The following is a 14,627-nucleotide window of genomic DNA, read 5'->3' as shown; positions in this document are numbered from 1 at the left end:
CCATCCTGGGGTCTGTGCCTTTTCCCGTTCGCCCGATTTCCCCATTCCGGCCCCTAATGCAGGCGGAACATCTTTGGCCTCCATCCACAAACCATAAACTCAGTGGATCACAGGCCTGACTTTAGTGATCCAGACTCCTCAGGATTCAGATTCCGGATCCAGGCTAGTGGTATCCTTGAGCCTAGTCGTGGCCCCACATCCATCTCCTCTGACACCAAACCACTCTGCCTGCCTCAAGCTCTCACCTTGCTCCACAAACTGCCTTTCAGAGTGTTATGGGTGGTCAACGTGGAGAATGGAACCTGGGTGATTTGGGAGAAGCTGGGATTCATCATAGTAACAGTTTGAGCACAGCAGGATGATTCCCAGCACCCACTGGGAACATGAGAGAAATGTCAAAATAAATATGAGATAAGAAATAATGAGATGGGGCGGCGCCTGTGGCTCAGTGAGTAGGGCGCCAACCCCATATACCGAGGGTGGCGGGTTCATACCCGGCCCTGGCCAAACTGCAACAAAAAATAGTCAGGCATTGTTGTGGGCGCCTATAGTCCCAGCTACTGGGGAGGCTGAGCAAGAGAATCACCTAAGCCCAAGAGCTGGAGGTTGCTGTGAGCTGTGATGCCACAGCACTCTACCAAGGGTGATAAAGTGAGACTCTGTCTCTACAAAAAAAAAAAAAAATAGAAAGAAAGAAATAATGAGATGAAGCAGGTTTTGATAGGCAGTGAGGGTATTTATTGAGGGTTTATAAAGTGCCAGGGGAAGTGCCGGGATGACCTGGGTGGGAAAGGAGACCCGTCCCCTGGGATCCTGCAGTTCCAGGCTCCTGTGGCTGGGGTGGGGGACGGGGCCCTAAGCACATTGTGCAGGGGACACTGTCTTCTCCTCGGTCTTGCCATCGTGGGTGACCTGGCAGCTGTACTTGCCGTGACTTTTCCACTGGTCACCTGTCAGGCTTAGGTAGCTGCTGGCCGCGTATTTGCCGTTGCTCTGTTTCAAGGGCTTGGTGGTCTCCACGCCCTGGGTGACCGGGCTGCCGTCTGCCTTCCAGGCCACGGAGACGGAGTCCGGGTAGAAGTCACTCATCAGACACACCAGTGTGGCCTTGTTGGTGCTGAGCTCCTCCGAGGAGGGTGGGAAGAGAGTGACGGTGGGAGTGGCCTTGGGCTGACCTGTGGGGTGGGGGAGGGGCAGGATAGGACAAGCTCAGAGTCAGTCCGTTGTGGAAGCCCCTGACTCAGGGAGAGAGGAGGGATCTGAGGGTACCAAGCCCAGCTGTATGAACCTTATTCAAGAGCCATTGGCCTGAGGGTCCTCCCCTGAAGGGTAGGTCCAGATATTGTCAGAAACTCCTTATCTGTTCTGAGAATCCCCAAGCTTCCCCTGGCGTCCCTCACAGACAGCTGACTCTCTGATGACCTCCTCAGCGGGCGTTTCAGTTATCGTCTGTCCCCTCAGCCCACGAGGTGATGTCTCACACTCTTCTGTGCCATCTGAGTGGGGGACTGTTCTGACCTTGCTTCTCTACATGAGGAACTCTGTGGTCCTTGTCCCTTGGGTCTGTGTTCCCCAGACCTGTATCCTGGAGATTCTATGGTCACGGCCTAGGAGGAAAGCTGCAATCTGCTCTTCCTTGTTTTCTGTCTCTCCACGGTCTCTGCTTGGATCACCCCTCCCCCTCCACCATGTGCACTTGGTCACAGCACCAGAGAGTTCATGCTGTGCACATGCACTTGGTCACAGCACCAGAGAGTTCACGCTGTGCACTATGCTGCATGTCTCTGGTTGGGATGGCCAGAGCTCTGAGGAGGCCCAGCCATCTCCTTCCCCCAAGATCCTCCCTCCTCATGATTTTTCCCTGAACTCCACTGCCCAAAGCCTTCTCCACTCCTCCTTCCTGAAGGTTCTCTGAGTCCCAGGCTGGCTCAGAGCTCTGCGCTGGCAGCCCTGAGGCCCTGGGTGGCCCCCAACTCCTGTGTCCCTCTTGTCCTTGATCCTGGGTTCCTCAGGACTGGATTCCTGAGCCTGGGAACTGTGGTCCTTCCAACATCTCCCATTTGGAGCTATTGCTTTTTACTTCTTCCACATTAGATAGGGCCCTAATGACCCCACAGAGTCACGTGGTCCTACCTTGGCCTAAAGGCGACCATCAGAAAAGAGCCACGTCCCACAGCCCCACCATCCCGGAGAGATTGACTGACAGACAGAGATTCACCCAAACAGAAAACCAGGCAAACCGACTGTCCAGTCTGACCAGATAACAACGACCAGCACTCAGGCACCTCGGCCGGAGGACCGGGTTGAGGAATGTAGGGGTCTGACCGGGGTGGGGGGAAGGATCCTTACTCCAGAGCTGGATCCAGGGAGAAAACTTGACCAGAGCCAGGACAGAGCACAGCGGAAATACCAAAACCAGCAGATAAGTGCCCCAAACCTGGGGAAATAGGGAAAGAAGGGGAAGGAAAGACTCACCTAGGACGGTCAACTTGGTCCCTGCGCCGAAAATCCAACACTGTGGCACAGGCTCATACAAAAACCCCTTTCTTGGTTTCCCCACGGCCCCCACCTGCAGCTGTGATGGAGGGGGCTGGGCCACTGCCCCTGGGGACATCTGCTCAGCAGGGGCACCACATGACCCCCAACCTCACCCCACACATGGCTTCCTCTGACCAGGGACTCCCTCAAGAAATCAGGATCTTGGATTGGATTTTCCCAAGGTCCACATGCCAAGAACAGAAATGATGTCATTGGAGGCCATTTGTGTCGCAAGCAGAGAACTTTTGTGGACGGGGATAGATGGTCTCCCTGCAACACACTTGACACATCCCTGATGCCTTGGTGAGACCGTGTGGTGACCCAAGGTTGTCCTCTTCCACCCAGGGAAGGCAGGGTTTCCCGGAGTGCGGTGTCCTGGGACCATACCCTGACTCCAGGGCTTTCAGCCCCTCGGTTCCTAGAGTTTTGGTAGTGGACAGGGTCTAGCAAGCCATTCCTATATGTCCCCGTGGGAAGCGCTGACCTAATAATCCTCCAGGCTGACCTTGGAGCATGCACTGTGTCCCCTCAATCTGGTCTCCCGTCAGTGATTCAAGAGTGTGGTGCGTGCCTTCACCTCCTTGCAATGAGACACATGAGGGAGGGTCTCGATGGTGGGGCCCAAATATTAATACATCTTCCTGCTGGGGCCCAACGGGATCAGGGGCTGATCCCAGGCCTGGCCCTGGAGAGCGAGATGAGGGGGTGGAACTCATCGTATATGCATCCCAGAAAGAAGGAACTGGGGGATAAGCCGACGTCATGAACATGCACACAGTACACCCCAAACTGGTTCTAGCTGGACAAATGTCCATTATTGCTGGCCTCACGTCATCAGCAATTTGGCCACGTATTTCACCAGTAAAATATAATGATGGCGGACTCAAAGACTTCCATGTCACACACTGATGGTACCCGTCTGTGTGGTTCTTACGTCTACTGAATTCAATTCAGCACGATAAGTAAGCAGGACTTACTGACCCTGGCTGTGCCCTTGCACTTGCTCATCTTCCTGATTCTCTCCTAGGGCACGGAACACACCCCTGGGGGTTTAAGTGCAGTGCACTGCAGCCCTCAGGACAAGGCCCTGCACTGACACTTCCACCCTCTTGAGTCCTGCTCAAATGACTCAGCAAACATCCCTAAAAGATTGGCAACCCGCCATGGGTGCCTTTGCTGGAAGCAGCTGACCTTCTGGTGATGCACTTTTGGGAATGTCCGGCCTGAAACCTATGAAGTCTCTCGAGGCTAGAAGCACCTTGCAGGAAAATCAGAAGCAGACAGGTCTGGTCGGCTCTAGCTCGGGCAGGCCAGGGCTGCCCTTGACCCTGGGAAGGTCCCAGAAGCAGCTCTCAGCGCCTGGGGCTCCTGCTTTGATGGGAAACATTGGAGCGATCTGGGAGATTCGGCACTTTTCCGCAGGCCTAGAAACACGTACACCCATCGCCCCATCCAGACCTTGTTGAGGCCTCTTATTACAAGGGAAAACACACAAAACTGACAAAAGCATCAGCACACAAGGATGGCAATACACCATGGTATTTGCACAGGACTTGCTATGTCCTGGATTATTGTTTTCTCTAAAGGAATCACTGACGATTTCTAAATCTTTGAGATAAGAAAGTCTTTGAATCCGCCATTTATTTGTAGGTCCATATCTTACCAGAAAATACCTGCAAGATTTACCCGAGAAAATGTATGATGTGTGGAATTTGGTTTTCAAAATGAGTCAGAGAGGTCTTATTCTGCTGTGGGCAGGTTAGAACTGTGTGTCAATTGTTTTTTTTATGTGGCCTTGTTTACTATTCCTCGCTCTCCTTATCTTTGTTCTCAAAGTGACCCACAATAGAAACTTGTAACACATTAAAAGGGGTTGGCCTTGGAGCAGCAGCTGAAGATGGGGGCCGCTGGGACCGTAGGCAGCGAGTCCAATGATTGAGCCCTCCAGAGTGAGCCTTCGCCTGTGTAACACGGGCACAGGCAGGTTCTGTGCACGGAGAACCCTTAAGCCTTCCTCTAACTCAGAGTCTGGGCTTCGGGGAAGGTGTAGCTATGAAGGAGGTCCCCTTTCTCAGGCCTGTTGTGACTGTGACTCCAGGACTCTCTGGAGCCACGAGAGTATCCATACATGAGAAAGGACACGAGCCCAGGTACAGAGAGGACATCCATGATTGTCCAGGACAGCAGAAGTGCAATCAGCCCTCACAGGCTCTGTCTGTGGCCTGTCAAAGTTGCCCAGTTGCCTTCTCTGATGTGCAAGAAGCCGGGACAGAGGTTCCTGAGGGTCCCTAGGGCACTGGGAGATGGACAGACTCTCTCCACGATCTCCTCGCCTATGGTCAGGGCACGTGGGGGTGAGTGTGTCCCTGACTCCAAGCAGCAGGTGCACGTGGAACAGGGGAGGCTGAGCCCCTGACCCAAGGGGGGACAGCGGGATCTGGAGGGCAGGAGGCTCTGAGGTGCTGAGTCCCTGTAAAAGCCTGATTTCACTTAATCCTCAAGCCACCCTCACCCCCTGTGACCTACTGTCACTCGGCTTGACAATTCCCAAATTCCACTCTGAGTAAGCCTTCTGGACAAGCAAAGCGCTGGCTTGGTAGCTTCTCTCACCTGAGAAATTTCTCCATGCCCTCCCCTCCCCTTGATGGAGATTGCATATCCCCGGGCTCCATCCACAAACCACCCTTAAACTCAGTGTATCGCGGGCCTGACTTTAGTACCATATTCCCCAGGATTCACATTCCACCTCCAGGGTAGTAACCTTGAACCTAGTCATGGCACCACATCCTTCTCATCCCACACCAAGCCCCACTGCCTGACTCAAGCTCTCACTGTATTCCCCTAACTGCCTTTCAGATCCTTATGGGTGCTGAAAGGTGGAGAAGGGAACCTGGGTGATTCGGAGAAGCTGGGATTCATCATAGTAACAGTTTGAGCACAGCAGGTGGGTCCCCAGCATACACTGAGAACATGGGAGAAATGTCAAAATAAATATGAGATAAGAATTGATGAGATGGAGCAGGTTTGACTGGCAATGTGGGTATTTATTGAGGGTTTATAGGGTGCACGGGGAAGTGCCGGGATGACCGGGGTGGGAGGGAAGATCCCTCCCCTGGGATCCTGCAGTTCCAGGCCCCCGGAGCTGGGGAGGGGGGCTGGTACCCTAAGCACATTGTGCAGGGGACACTGTCTTCTCCTCGGTCTTGCCATCGTGGGTGACCTGGCAGCTGTACTTGCCGTGACTTTTCCACTGGTCACCTGTCAGGCTTAGGTAGCTGCTGGCCGCGTATTTGCCGTTGCTCTGTTTCGAGGGCTTGGTGGTCTCCACGCCCTGGGTGACCGGGCTGCCATCTGCCTTCCAGGCCACGGAGACGGAGTCCGGGTAGAAGTCACTCATCAGACACACCAGTGTGGCCTTGTTGGTGCTGAGCTCCTCCGAAGAGGGTGGGAAGATAGTGACGGTGGGAGTGGCCTTGGGCTGACCTGTGGGGTGGGGGAGGGGCAGGATAGGACAGGCTCAGAGTCAGTCCGTTGTGGAAGCCCCTGACTCAGGGAGAAAGGAGGGATCTGAGGGTACCAAGCCCAGCTGTATGAACCTTATTCAAGAGCCATTGGCCTGAGGGTCCTCCCCTGAAGGGTAGGTCCAGATATTGTCAGAAACTCCTTATCTGTTCTGAGAATCCCCAAGCTTGCCTTGCCCCCCACCTGCACCAGCCCTCGCTGGGCCTTGGCGTCCCTCACAGACAGCTGACTCTCTGATGACCTCCTGACCGGGCGTTTCAGTTATCATCTGTCCCCTCAGCCCACGAGGTGAGGTCTCACACTCTTCTGTGCCATCTGCGTGGGGGACTCTTCTGACCTTGCATCTCTACCATGAGGAACTCTGTGGTCTTTCTCCCTTGGGTCTGTTTTCCCCAGACCTGTATCCTGGAGACTCTATGGGTCACGGCCTAGGAGGAGAGCTGCAATCTGCTCTTCCTTGGTTTCTGTCTCTGCACAGTCTCTGCTTGGATCACCCCTCCCCCTTCCACCATGTGCACTTGCTCACAGCACCAGAGAGTTCATGCTGTGCACATGCACTTGGTCACAGCACCAGAGAGTTCATGATATGCTGCATGTCTCTGGTTGGGACGGCCAGAGCTCTAAGGAGGCCCAGCCATCTCCTTCCCCCAAGATCCTCCCTCCTCATGACCTTTGCCTGAACTCCACTGCCCAAAGCCTTCTCCCCTCCTCTTTCCTGAAGGTTCCCTGAGTCCCAGGCCGGCTCAGAGCTCTGTGCTGGCAGCCCTGAGGCCCTGGGTGGCCCCCACCTCCTGTGTCCCTCTTGTCCTTGATCCTGGGTCCCTCAGGACTGGATTCCTGGCCCTGAGCCTGGGAACTGTGGTTCCTCAGCCTCAGCGCTGATGGTTCCAGGTCCTTCCAACATCTCCCATGTGGAGCTATTGCTTTTTACCTCTTCCGCATTAGATAGTGCCCTAATGACCCCACAGAGACACATGGTCCTAACTCGGCCTAAAGGCGACCATCAGAAAAGAGCCACGTCCTACAGCCCCACCATCCTGGAGAGATTGACTGACAGACAGAGATTCACCCAAACAGAAAACCAGGCAAGCCGACTGCCCAGTCTGACCAGATAACCACGACCAGCACTCAGGCTCCTCGGCCGGAGGACCGGGTTGAGGAATGTAGGGGTCTGACCGGGCTGGGGGGAAGGATCCTTACTCCAGAGCTGGATCCAGGGAGAAAACTTGACCAGAGCCAGGACAGAGCACAGAGGAAATACCAAAACCAGCAGATAAGTGCCCCAAACCTGGGGAAATAGGGAAAGAAGGGGAAGGAAAGACTCACCTAGGACGGTCAACTTGGTCCCTGCGCCGAAAATACTACACTGTGGCACAGGCTCATACAAAAACCCCTTTGTTGGTTTCCCCACGGCCCCCACCTGCAGCTGTGATGGAGGGGGCTGGGCCACTGCCCCTGGGGACATCTGCTCAGCAGGGGCACCACATGACCCCCAACCTCACCCAACACATGCCTTCCTCTGACCAGGGACTCCCTAAAGAAATCAGGATCTTGGATTGGATTTTCCCAAGGTCCACATGCCAAGAACAGAAAAGACGTCATTGGAGGCCATTTGTGTCGCAAGCAGAGAACTTTTGTGGACGGGGATAGATGGTCTCCCTGCAACACACTTGACACATCCCTGATGCCTTGGTGAGACCGTGTGGTGACCCAAGGTTGTCCTCTTCCACCCAGGGAAGGCAGGGTTTCCCGGAGTGCGGTGTCCTGGGACCATACCCTGACTCCAGGGCTTTCAGCCCCTCGGTTCCTAGAGTTTTGGTAGTGGACAGGGTCTAGCAAGCCATTCCTATATGTCCCCGTGGGAAGCGCTGACCTAATAATCCTCCAGGCTGACCTTGGAGCATGCACTGTGTCCCCTCAATCTGGTCTCCCGTCAGTGATTCAAGAGTGTGGTGCGTGCCTTCACCTCCTTGCAATGAGACACATGAGGGAGGGTCTCGATGGTGGGGCCCAAATATTAATACATCTTCCTGCTGGGGCCCAACGGGATCAGGGGCTGATCCCAGGCCTGGCCCTGGAGAGCGAGATGAGGGGGTGGAACTCATCGTATATGCATCCCAGAAAGAAGGAACTGGGGGATAAGCCGACGTCATGAACATGCACACAGTACACCCCAAACTGGTTCTAGCTGGACAAATGTCCATTATTGCTGGCCTCACGTCATCAGCAATTTGGCCACGTATTTCACCAGTAAAATATAATGATGGCGGACTCAAAGACTTCCATGTCACACACTGATGGTACCCGTCTGTGTGGTTCTTACGTCTACTGAATTCAATTCAGCACGATAAGTAAGCAGGACTTACTGACCCTGGCTGTGCCCTTGCACTTGCTCATCTTCCTGATTCTCTCCTAGGGCACGGAACACACCCCTGGGGGTTTAAGTGCAGTGCACTGCAGCCCTCAGGACAAGGCCCTGCACTGACACTTCCACCCTCTTGAGTCCTGCTCAAATGACTCAGCAAACATCCCTAAAAGATTGGCAACCCGCCATGGGTGCCTTTGCTGGAAGCAGCTGACCTTCTGGTGATGCACTTTTGGGAATGTCCGGCCTGAAACCTATGAAGTCTCTCGAGGCTAGAAGCACCTTGCAGGAAAATCAGAAGCAGACAGGTCTGGTCGGCTCTAGCTCGGGCAGGCCAGGGCTGCCCTTGACCCTGGGAAGGTCCCAGAAGCAGCTCTCAGCGCCTGGGGCTCCTGCTTTGATGGGAAACATTGGAGCGATCTGGGAGATTCGGCACTTTTCCGCAGGCCTAGAAACACGTACACCCATCGCCCCATCCAGACCTTGTTGAGGCCTCTTATTACAAGGGAAAACACACAAAACTGACAAAAGCATCAGCACACAAGGATGGCAATACACCATGGTATTTGCACAGGACTTGCTATGTCCTGGATTATTGTTTTCTCTAAAGGAATCACTGACGATTTCTAAATCTTTGAGATAAGAAAGTCTTTGAATCCGCCATTTATTTGTAGGTCCATATCTTACCAGAAAATACCTGCAAGATTTACCCGAGAAAATGTATGATGTGTGGAATTTGGTTTTCAAAATGAGTCAGAGAGGTCTTATTCTGCTGTGGGCAGGTTAGAACTGTGTGTCAATTGTTTTTTTTATGTGGCCTTGTTTACTATTCCTCGCTCTCCTTATCTTTGTTCTCAAAGTGACCCACAATAGAAACTTGTAACACATTAAAAGGGGTTGGCCTTGGAGCAGCAGCTGAAGATGGGGGCCGCTGGGACCGTAGGCAGCGAGTCCAATGATTGAGCCCTCCAGAGTGAGCCTTCGCCTGTGTAACACGGGCACAGGCAGGTTCTGTGCACGGAGAACCCTTAAGCCTTCCTCTAACTCAGAGTCTGGGCTTCGGGGAAGGTGTAGCTATGAAGGAGGTCCCCTTTCTCAGGCCTGTTGTGACTGTGACTCCAGGACTCTCTGGAGCCACGAGAGTATCCATACATGAGAAAGGACACGAGCCCAGGTACAGAGAGGACATCCATGATTGTCCAGGACAGCAGAAGTGCAATCAGCCCTCACAGGCTCTGTCTGTGGCCTGTCAAAGTTGCCCAGTTGCCTTCTCTGATGTGCAAGAAGCCGGGACAGAGGTTCCTGAGGGTCCCTAGGGCACTGGGAGATGGACAGACTCTCTCCACGATCTCCTCGCCTATGGTCAGGGCACCTGGGGGTGAGTGTGTCCCTGACTCCAGGCAGCAGGTGCACGTGGAACAGGGGAGGCTGAGCCCCTGACCCAAGGGGGGACAGCGGGATCTGGAGGGCAGGAGGCTCTGAGGTGCTGAGTCCCTGTAAAAGCCTGATTTCACTTAATCCTCAAGCCACCCTCACCCCCTGTGACCTACTGTCACTCGGCTTGACAATTCCCAAATTCCACTCTGAGTAAGCCTTCTGGACAAGCAAAGCGCTGGCTTGGTAGCTTCTCTCACCTGAGAAATTTCTCCATGCCCTCCCCTCCCCTTGATGGAGATTGCATATCCCCGGGCTCCATCCACAAACCACCCTTAAACTCAGTGTATCGCGGGCCTGACTTTAGTACCATATTCCCCAGGATTCACATTCCACCTCCAGGGTAGTAACCTTGAACCTAGTCATGGCACCACATCCTTCTCATCCCACACCAAGCCCCACTGCCTGACTCAAGCTCTCACTGTATTCCCCTAACTGCCTTTCAGATCCTTATGGGTGCTGAAAGGTGGAGAAGGGAACCTGGGTGATTCGGAGAAGCTGGGATTCATCATAGTAACAGTTTGAGCACAGCAGGTGGGTCCCCAGCATACACTGAGAACATGGGAGAAATGTCAAAATAAATATGAGATAAGAATTGATGAGATGGAGCAGGTTTGACTGGCAATGTGGGTATTTATTGAGGGTTTATAGGGTGCACGGGGAAGTGCCGGGATGACCGGGGTGGGAAGGAAGATCCCTCCCCTGGGATCCTGCAGTTCCAGGCCCCCGGAGCTGGGGAGGGGGGCTGGTACCCTAAGCACATTGTGCAGGGGACACTGTCTTCTCCTCGGTCTTGCCATCGTGGGTGACCTGGCAGCTATACTTGCTGCGACTTTTCCACTGGTCACCTGTCAGGCTTAGGTAGCTGCTGGCCGCGTGTTTGCCGTTGCTCTGTTTCAAGGGCTTGGTGGTCTCCACGCCCTGGGTGACCGGGCTGCCATCTGCCTTCCAGGCCACGGAGACGGAGTCCGGGTAGAAGTCACTCATCAGACACACCAGTGTGGCCTTGTTGGTGCTGAGCTCCTCAGAGGAGGGAGGGAAGAGAGTGACGATGGGAGTGGCCTTGGGCTGACCTGTGGGGTGGGGGAGGGGCAGGATAGGACAGGCTCAGAGTCAGTCCATTGTGGAAGCCCCTGACTCAGGGATAAAGGAGGAATCTGAGGGTACCAAGCCCAGCTCTATGAACCTTATTCAAGAGCCATTGGCCTGAGGGTCCTCCCCTGAAGGGTAGGTCCAGATATTGTCAGAAACTCCTTATCTGTTCTGAGAATCCCAAGCTTGCCCTGCCCCCCACCTGCACCAGCCCTCGCTGAGCCTTGGAGTCCCTCACAGACAGCTGACTCTCTGATGACCTCCTCACTGGGCGTTTCAGTTATCGTCTGTCCCCTCAGCCCACGAGGTGAGGTCTCACACTCTTCTGTGCCATCTGCGTGGGGGACTGTTCTGACCTTGCATCTCTAAAATGAGGAACTCTGTGGTCTTTCTCCCTTGGGTCTGTTTTCCCCAGACCTGTATCCTGGAGACTCTATGGGTCACGGCCTAGGAGGAGAGCTGCAATCTGCTGTTCCTTGGTTTCTGTCTCTCCACGGTCTCTGCTTGGATCACCCCTCCCCCTCCACCATGTGCACTTGGTCACAGCGCCAGAGAGTTCATGCTGTGCACATGCACTTGGTCACAGCGCCAGAGAGTTCACGCTGTGCACTATGCTGCATGTCTCTGGTTGGGATGGCCAGAGCCCTGAGGAGGCCTAGCCATCTCTTTCCCACAAGATCCTCCCTCCTCATGACCTTTGCCTGAACTCCACTGCCCAAAGCCTTCTCCACTCCTCCTTCTTGAAGGTTCTCTGAGTCCCAGGCTGGCTCAGAGCTCTGCGCTGGCAGCCCTGAGGCCCTGGGTGGCCCCCAACTCCTGTGTCCCTCTTGTCCTTGATCCTGGGTCCCTCAGGACTGGATTCCTGAGCCTGGGAACTGTGGTCCTTCCAACATCTCCCATTTGGAGCTATTGCTTTTTACTTCTTCCACATTAGATAGGGCCCTAATGACCCCACAGAGTCACGTGGTCCTACCTTGGCCTAAAGGCGACCATCAGAAAAGAGCCACGTCCCACAGCCCCACCATCCCGGAGAGATTGACTGACAGACAGAGATTCACCCAAACAGAAAACCAGGCAAACCGACTGTCCAGTCTGACCAGATAACAACGACCAGCACTCAGGCACCTCGGCCGGAGGACCGGGTTGAGGAACGTAGGGGTCTGACCGGGCTGGGGGGAAGGATCCTTACTCCAGAGCTGGATCCAGGGAGAAAACTTGACCAGAGCCAGGACAGAGCACAGAGGAAATACCAAAACCAGCAGATAAGTGCCCCAAACCTGGGGAAATAGGGAAAGAAGGGGAAGGAAAGACTCACCTAGGACGGTCAACTTGGTCCCTGCGCCGAAAATCCAACACTGTGGCACAGGCTCATACAAAAACCCCTTTCTTGGTTTCCCCACGGCCCCCAACTGCAGCTGTGATGGAGGGGGCTGGGCCACTGCCCCTGGGGACATCTGCTCAGCAGGGGCACCACATGACCCCCAACCTCACCCAACACATGCCTTCCTCTGACCAGGGACTCCCTAAAGAAATCAGGATCTTGGATTGGATTTTCCCAAGGTCCACATGCCAAGAACAGAAATGACGTCATTGGAGGCCATTTGTGTCGCAAGCAGAGAACTTTTGTGGACAGGGATAGGTGGTCTCCCTGCAGTACACTTGACACATCCCTGATCTCTTGGTGAGACCGTGTGGTGACACAAGGTTGTCCTCTTCCACCCAGGGAAGGCAGGGTTTCCCAGAGTGCGGTGTCCTGGGACCCAACCCTGACTCCAGGGCTTTCAGCCCCTCGGTTCCTAGAGTTTTCCTAGTGGAAGGGGTCTAGCAAGCCATTCCTATATGTCCCCGTGGGAAGCGCTGACCTAATAATCCTCCAGGCTGACCTTGGAGCATGCACTGTGTCCCCTCAATCTGGTCTCCCGTCAGTGATTCAAGAGTGTGGTGCGTGCCTTCACCTCCTTGCAATGAGACACATGAGGCAAGGGCTCGATGGTGGGGCCCAAATATTAATACGTCTTCCTGCTGGGGCCCAACGGGATCAGGGGCTGATCCCAGGCCTGGCCCTGGAAAGTGAGATTAGGGGGTGGAACACATCGTATATGGATCCCAGAAAGAAGGAACTGGGGGATAAGCCGAGGTCATGAACATGCACACAGTATACCCCAAACTGGTTCCAGCTGGACAAATGTCCATTATTGCTGGCCTCACGTCATCAGCAATTTGCCCACGTATTTCACCAGTAAAATATAATGATGGCGGACTCAAAGACTTCCATGTCACACACTGATGGTACCCGTCTGTGTGGTTCTTACGTCTACTGAATTCAATTCAGCACGATAAGTAAGCAGGACTTACTGACCCTGGCTGTGACCTTGCACTTGCTCATCTTCCTGATTCTCTCCTAGGGCACGGAACACACCCCTGGGGGTTTAAGCGCAGTGCACTGCAGCCCTCAGGACAAGGCCCTGCACTGACACTTCCACCCTCCTCGCTCCTGCTCAAATGATTCAGCAAACATCACTAAAAGATTGGCAACCCGCCATGGGTGCCTTTGCTGGAAGCACCTGACCTTCTGGTGATGCACTTTTGGGAATGTCCGGCCTGAAACCTATGAAGTCTCTCGAGGCTAGAAGCACCTTGCAGGAAAATCAGAAGCAGACAGGTCTGGTCGGCTCTAGCTCGGGCAGGCCAGGGCTGCCCTTGACCCTGGGAAGGTCCCAGAAGCAGCTCTCAGCACCTGGGGCTCCTGCTTTGATGGGAAACATTGGAGCGATCTGGGAGATTCGGCACTTTTCAGCAGGCCTAGAAACATGTACACCCATCGCCCCATCCAGACCTTGTTGAGGCCTCTTATTACAAGGGAAAACACACAAAATTGACAAAAGCATCAGCACACAAGGAAGTCAATACACCATGGTATTTGCACAGGACTTGCTATGTCCTGGATTATTGTTTTCTCTAAAGGAATCACTGATGATTTCTACATCTTTGAGATAAGGAAGTCTTTGAATCCGCCATTTATTTGTAGTTCCATATCATACCAGAAAATACCTGCAAGATTTGCCGGTGAAAATGTATGATGTGTGGAATTTGGTTTTCAAAATGAGTCAGAGAGGTCTTATTCTGCTGTGGGCAGGTTAGAACTGTGTGTCAATTGTTTTTTTTATGTGGCCTTGTTTACTATTCCTCGCTCTCCTTATCTTTGTTCTCAAAGTGACCCACAATAGAAACTTGTAACACATTAAAAGGGGTTGGCCTTGGAGCAGCAGCTGAAGATGGGGGCCGCTGGGACCGTAGGCAGCGAGTCCAATGATTGAGCCCTCCAGAGTGAGCCTTCGCCTGTGTAACATGGGCACAGGCAGGTTCTGTGCACGGAGAACCCTTAAGCCTTCCTCTAACTCAGAGTCTGGGCTTCGGGGAAGGTGTAGCTATGAAGGAGGTCCCCTTTCTCAGGCCTGTTGTGACTGTGACTCCAGGACTCTCTGGAGCCACGAGAGTATCCATACATGAGAAAGGACACGAGCCCAGATACAGAGAGGACATCCATGATTGTCCAGGACAGCAGAAGTGCAATCAGCCCTCACAGGCTCTGTCTGTGGCCTGTCAAAGTTGCCCAGTTGCCTTCTCTGATGTGCAAGAAGCCGGGACAGAGGTTCCTGAGGGTCCCTAGGGCACT

General features: G+C 53.9%; 1 protein-coding gene and 1 gene segment (V, D, J or C); both read right to left on the bottom strand.

Moving 5' to 3' along the window:
- Positions 1-715: 715 nt before the first annotated feature.
- LOC128584905 (immunoglobulin lambda-1 light chain-like) overlaps positions 716-14,627 on the bottom strand; it is a 50,358-nt gene continuing 36,446 nt past the window's right edge. Inside the window, exons 3-4 of the mRNA XM_053590179.1 lie at positions 7,387-7,421; positions 716-1,175 (exon numbers count right to left, since the gene is read on the bottom strand). Of these exons, the coding sequence (XP_053446154.1) occupies positions 856-1,175; positions 7,387-7,421 (355 nt within the window). The 3' untranslated portion in view covers positions 716-855. The remainder of the gene's footprint in view (positions 1,176-7,386; positions 7,422-14,627) is intronic.
- Positions 10,473-14,627, bottom strand: part of LOC128584904 (probable non-functional immunoglobulin lambda variable 1-50) — a 685,263-nt gene continuing 681,108 nt past the window's right edge. Inside the window, 2 exon segments of the V gene segment in view lie at positions 10,473-10,932; positions 12,267-12,304. Coding sequence covers positions 10,613-10,932; positions 12,267-12,304 — 358 coding nt within the window.

This window comes from Nycticebus coucang, chromosome 4 (genome assembly GCF_027406575.1).
Source record: "Nycticebus coucang isolate mNycCou1 chromosome 4, mNycCou1.pri, whole genome shotgun sequence".
In the NCBI taxonomy this organism is placed as follows: domain Eukaryota; kingdom Metazoa; phylum Chordata; class Mammalia; order Primates; family Lorisidae; genus Nycticebus; species Nycticebus coucang.
This window is presented reverse-complemented; position numbering and strand designations above follow the sequence as displayed.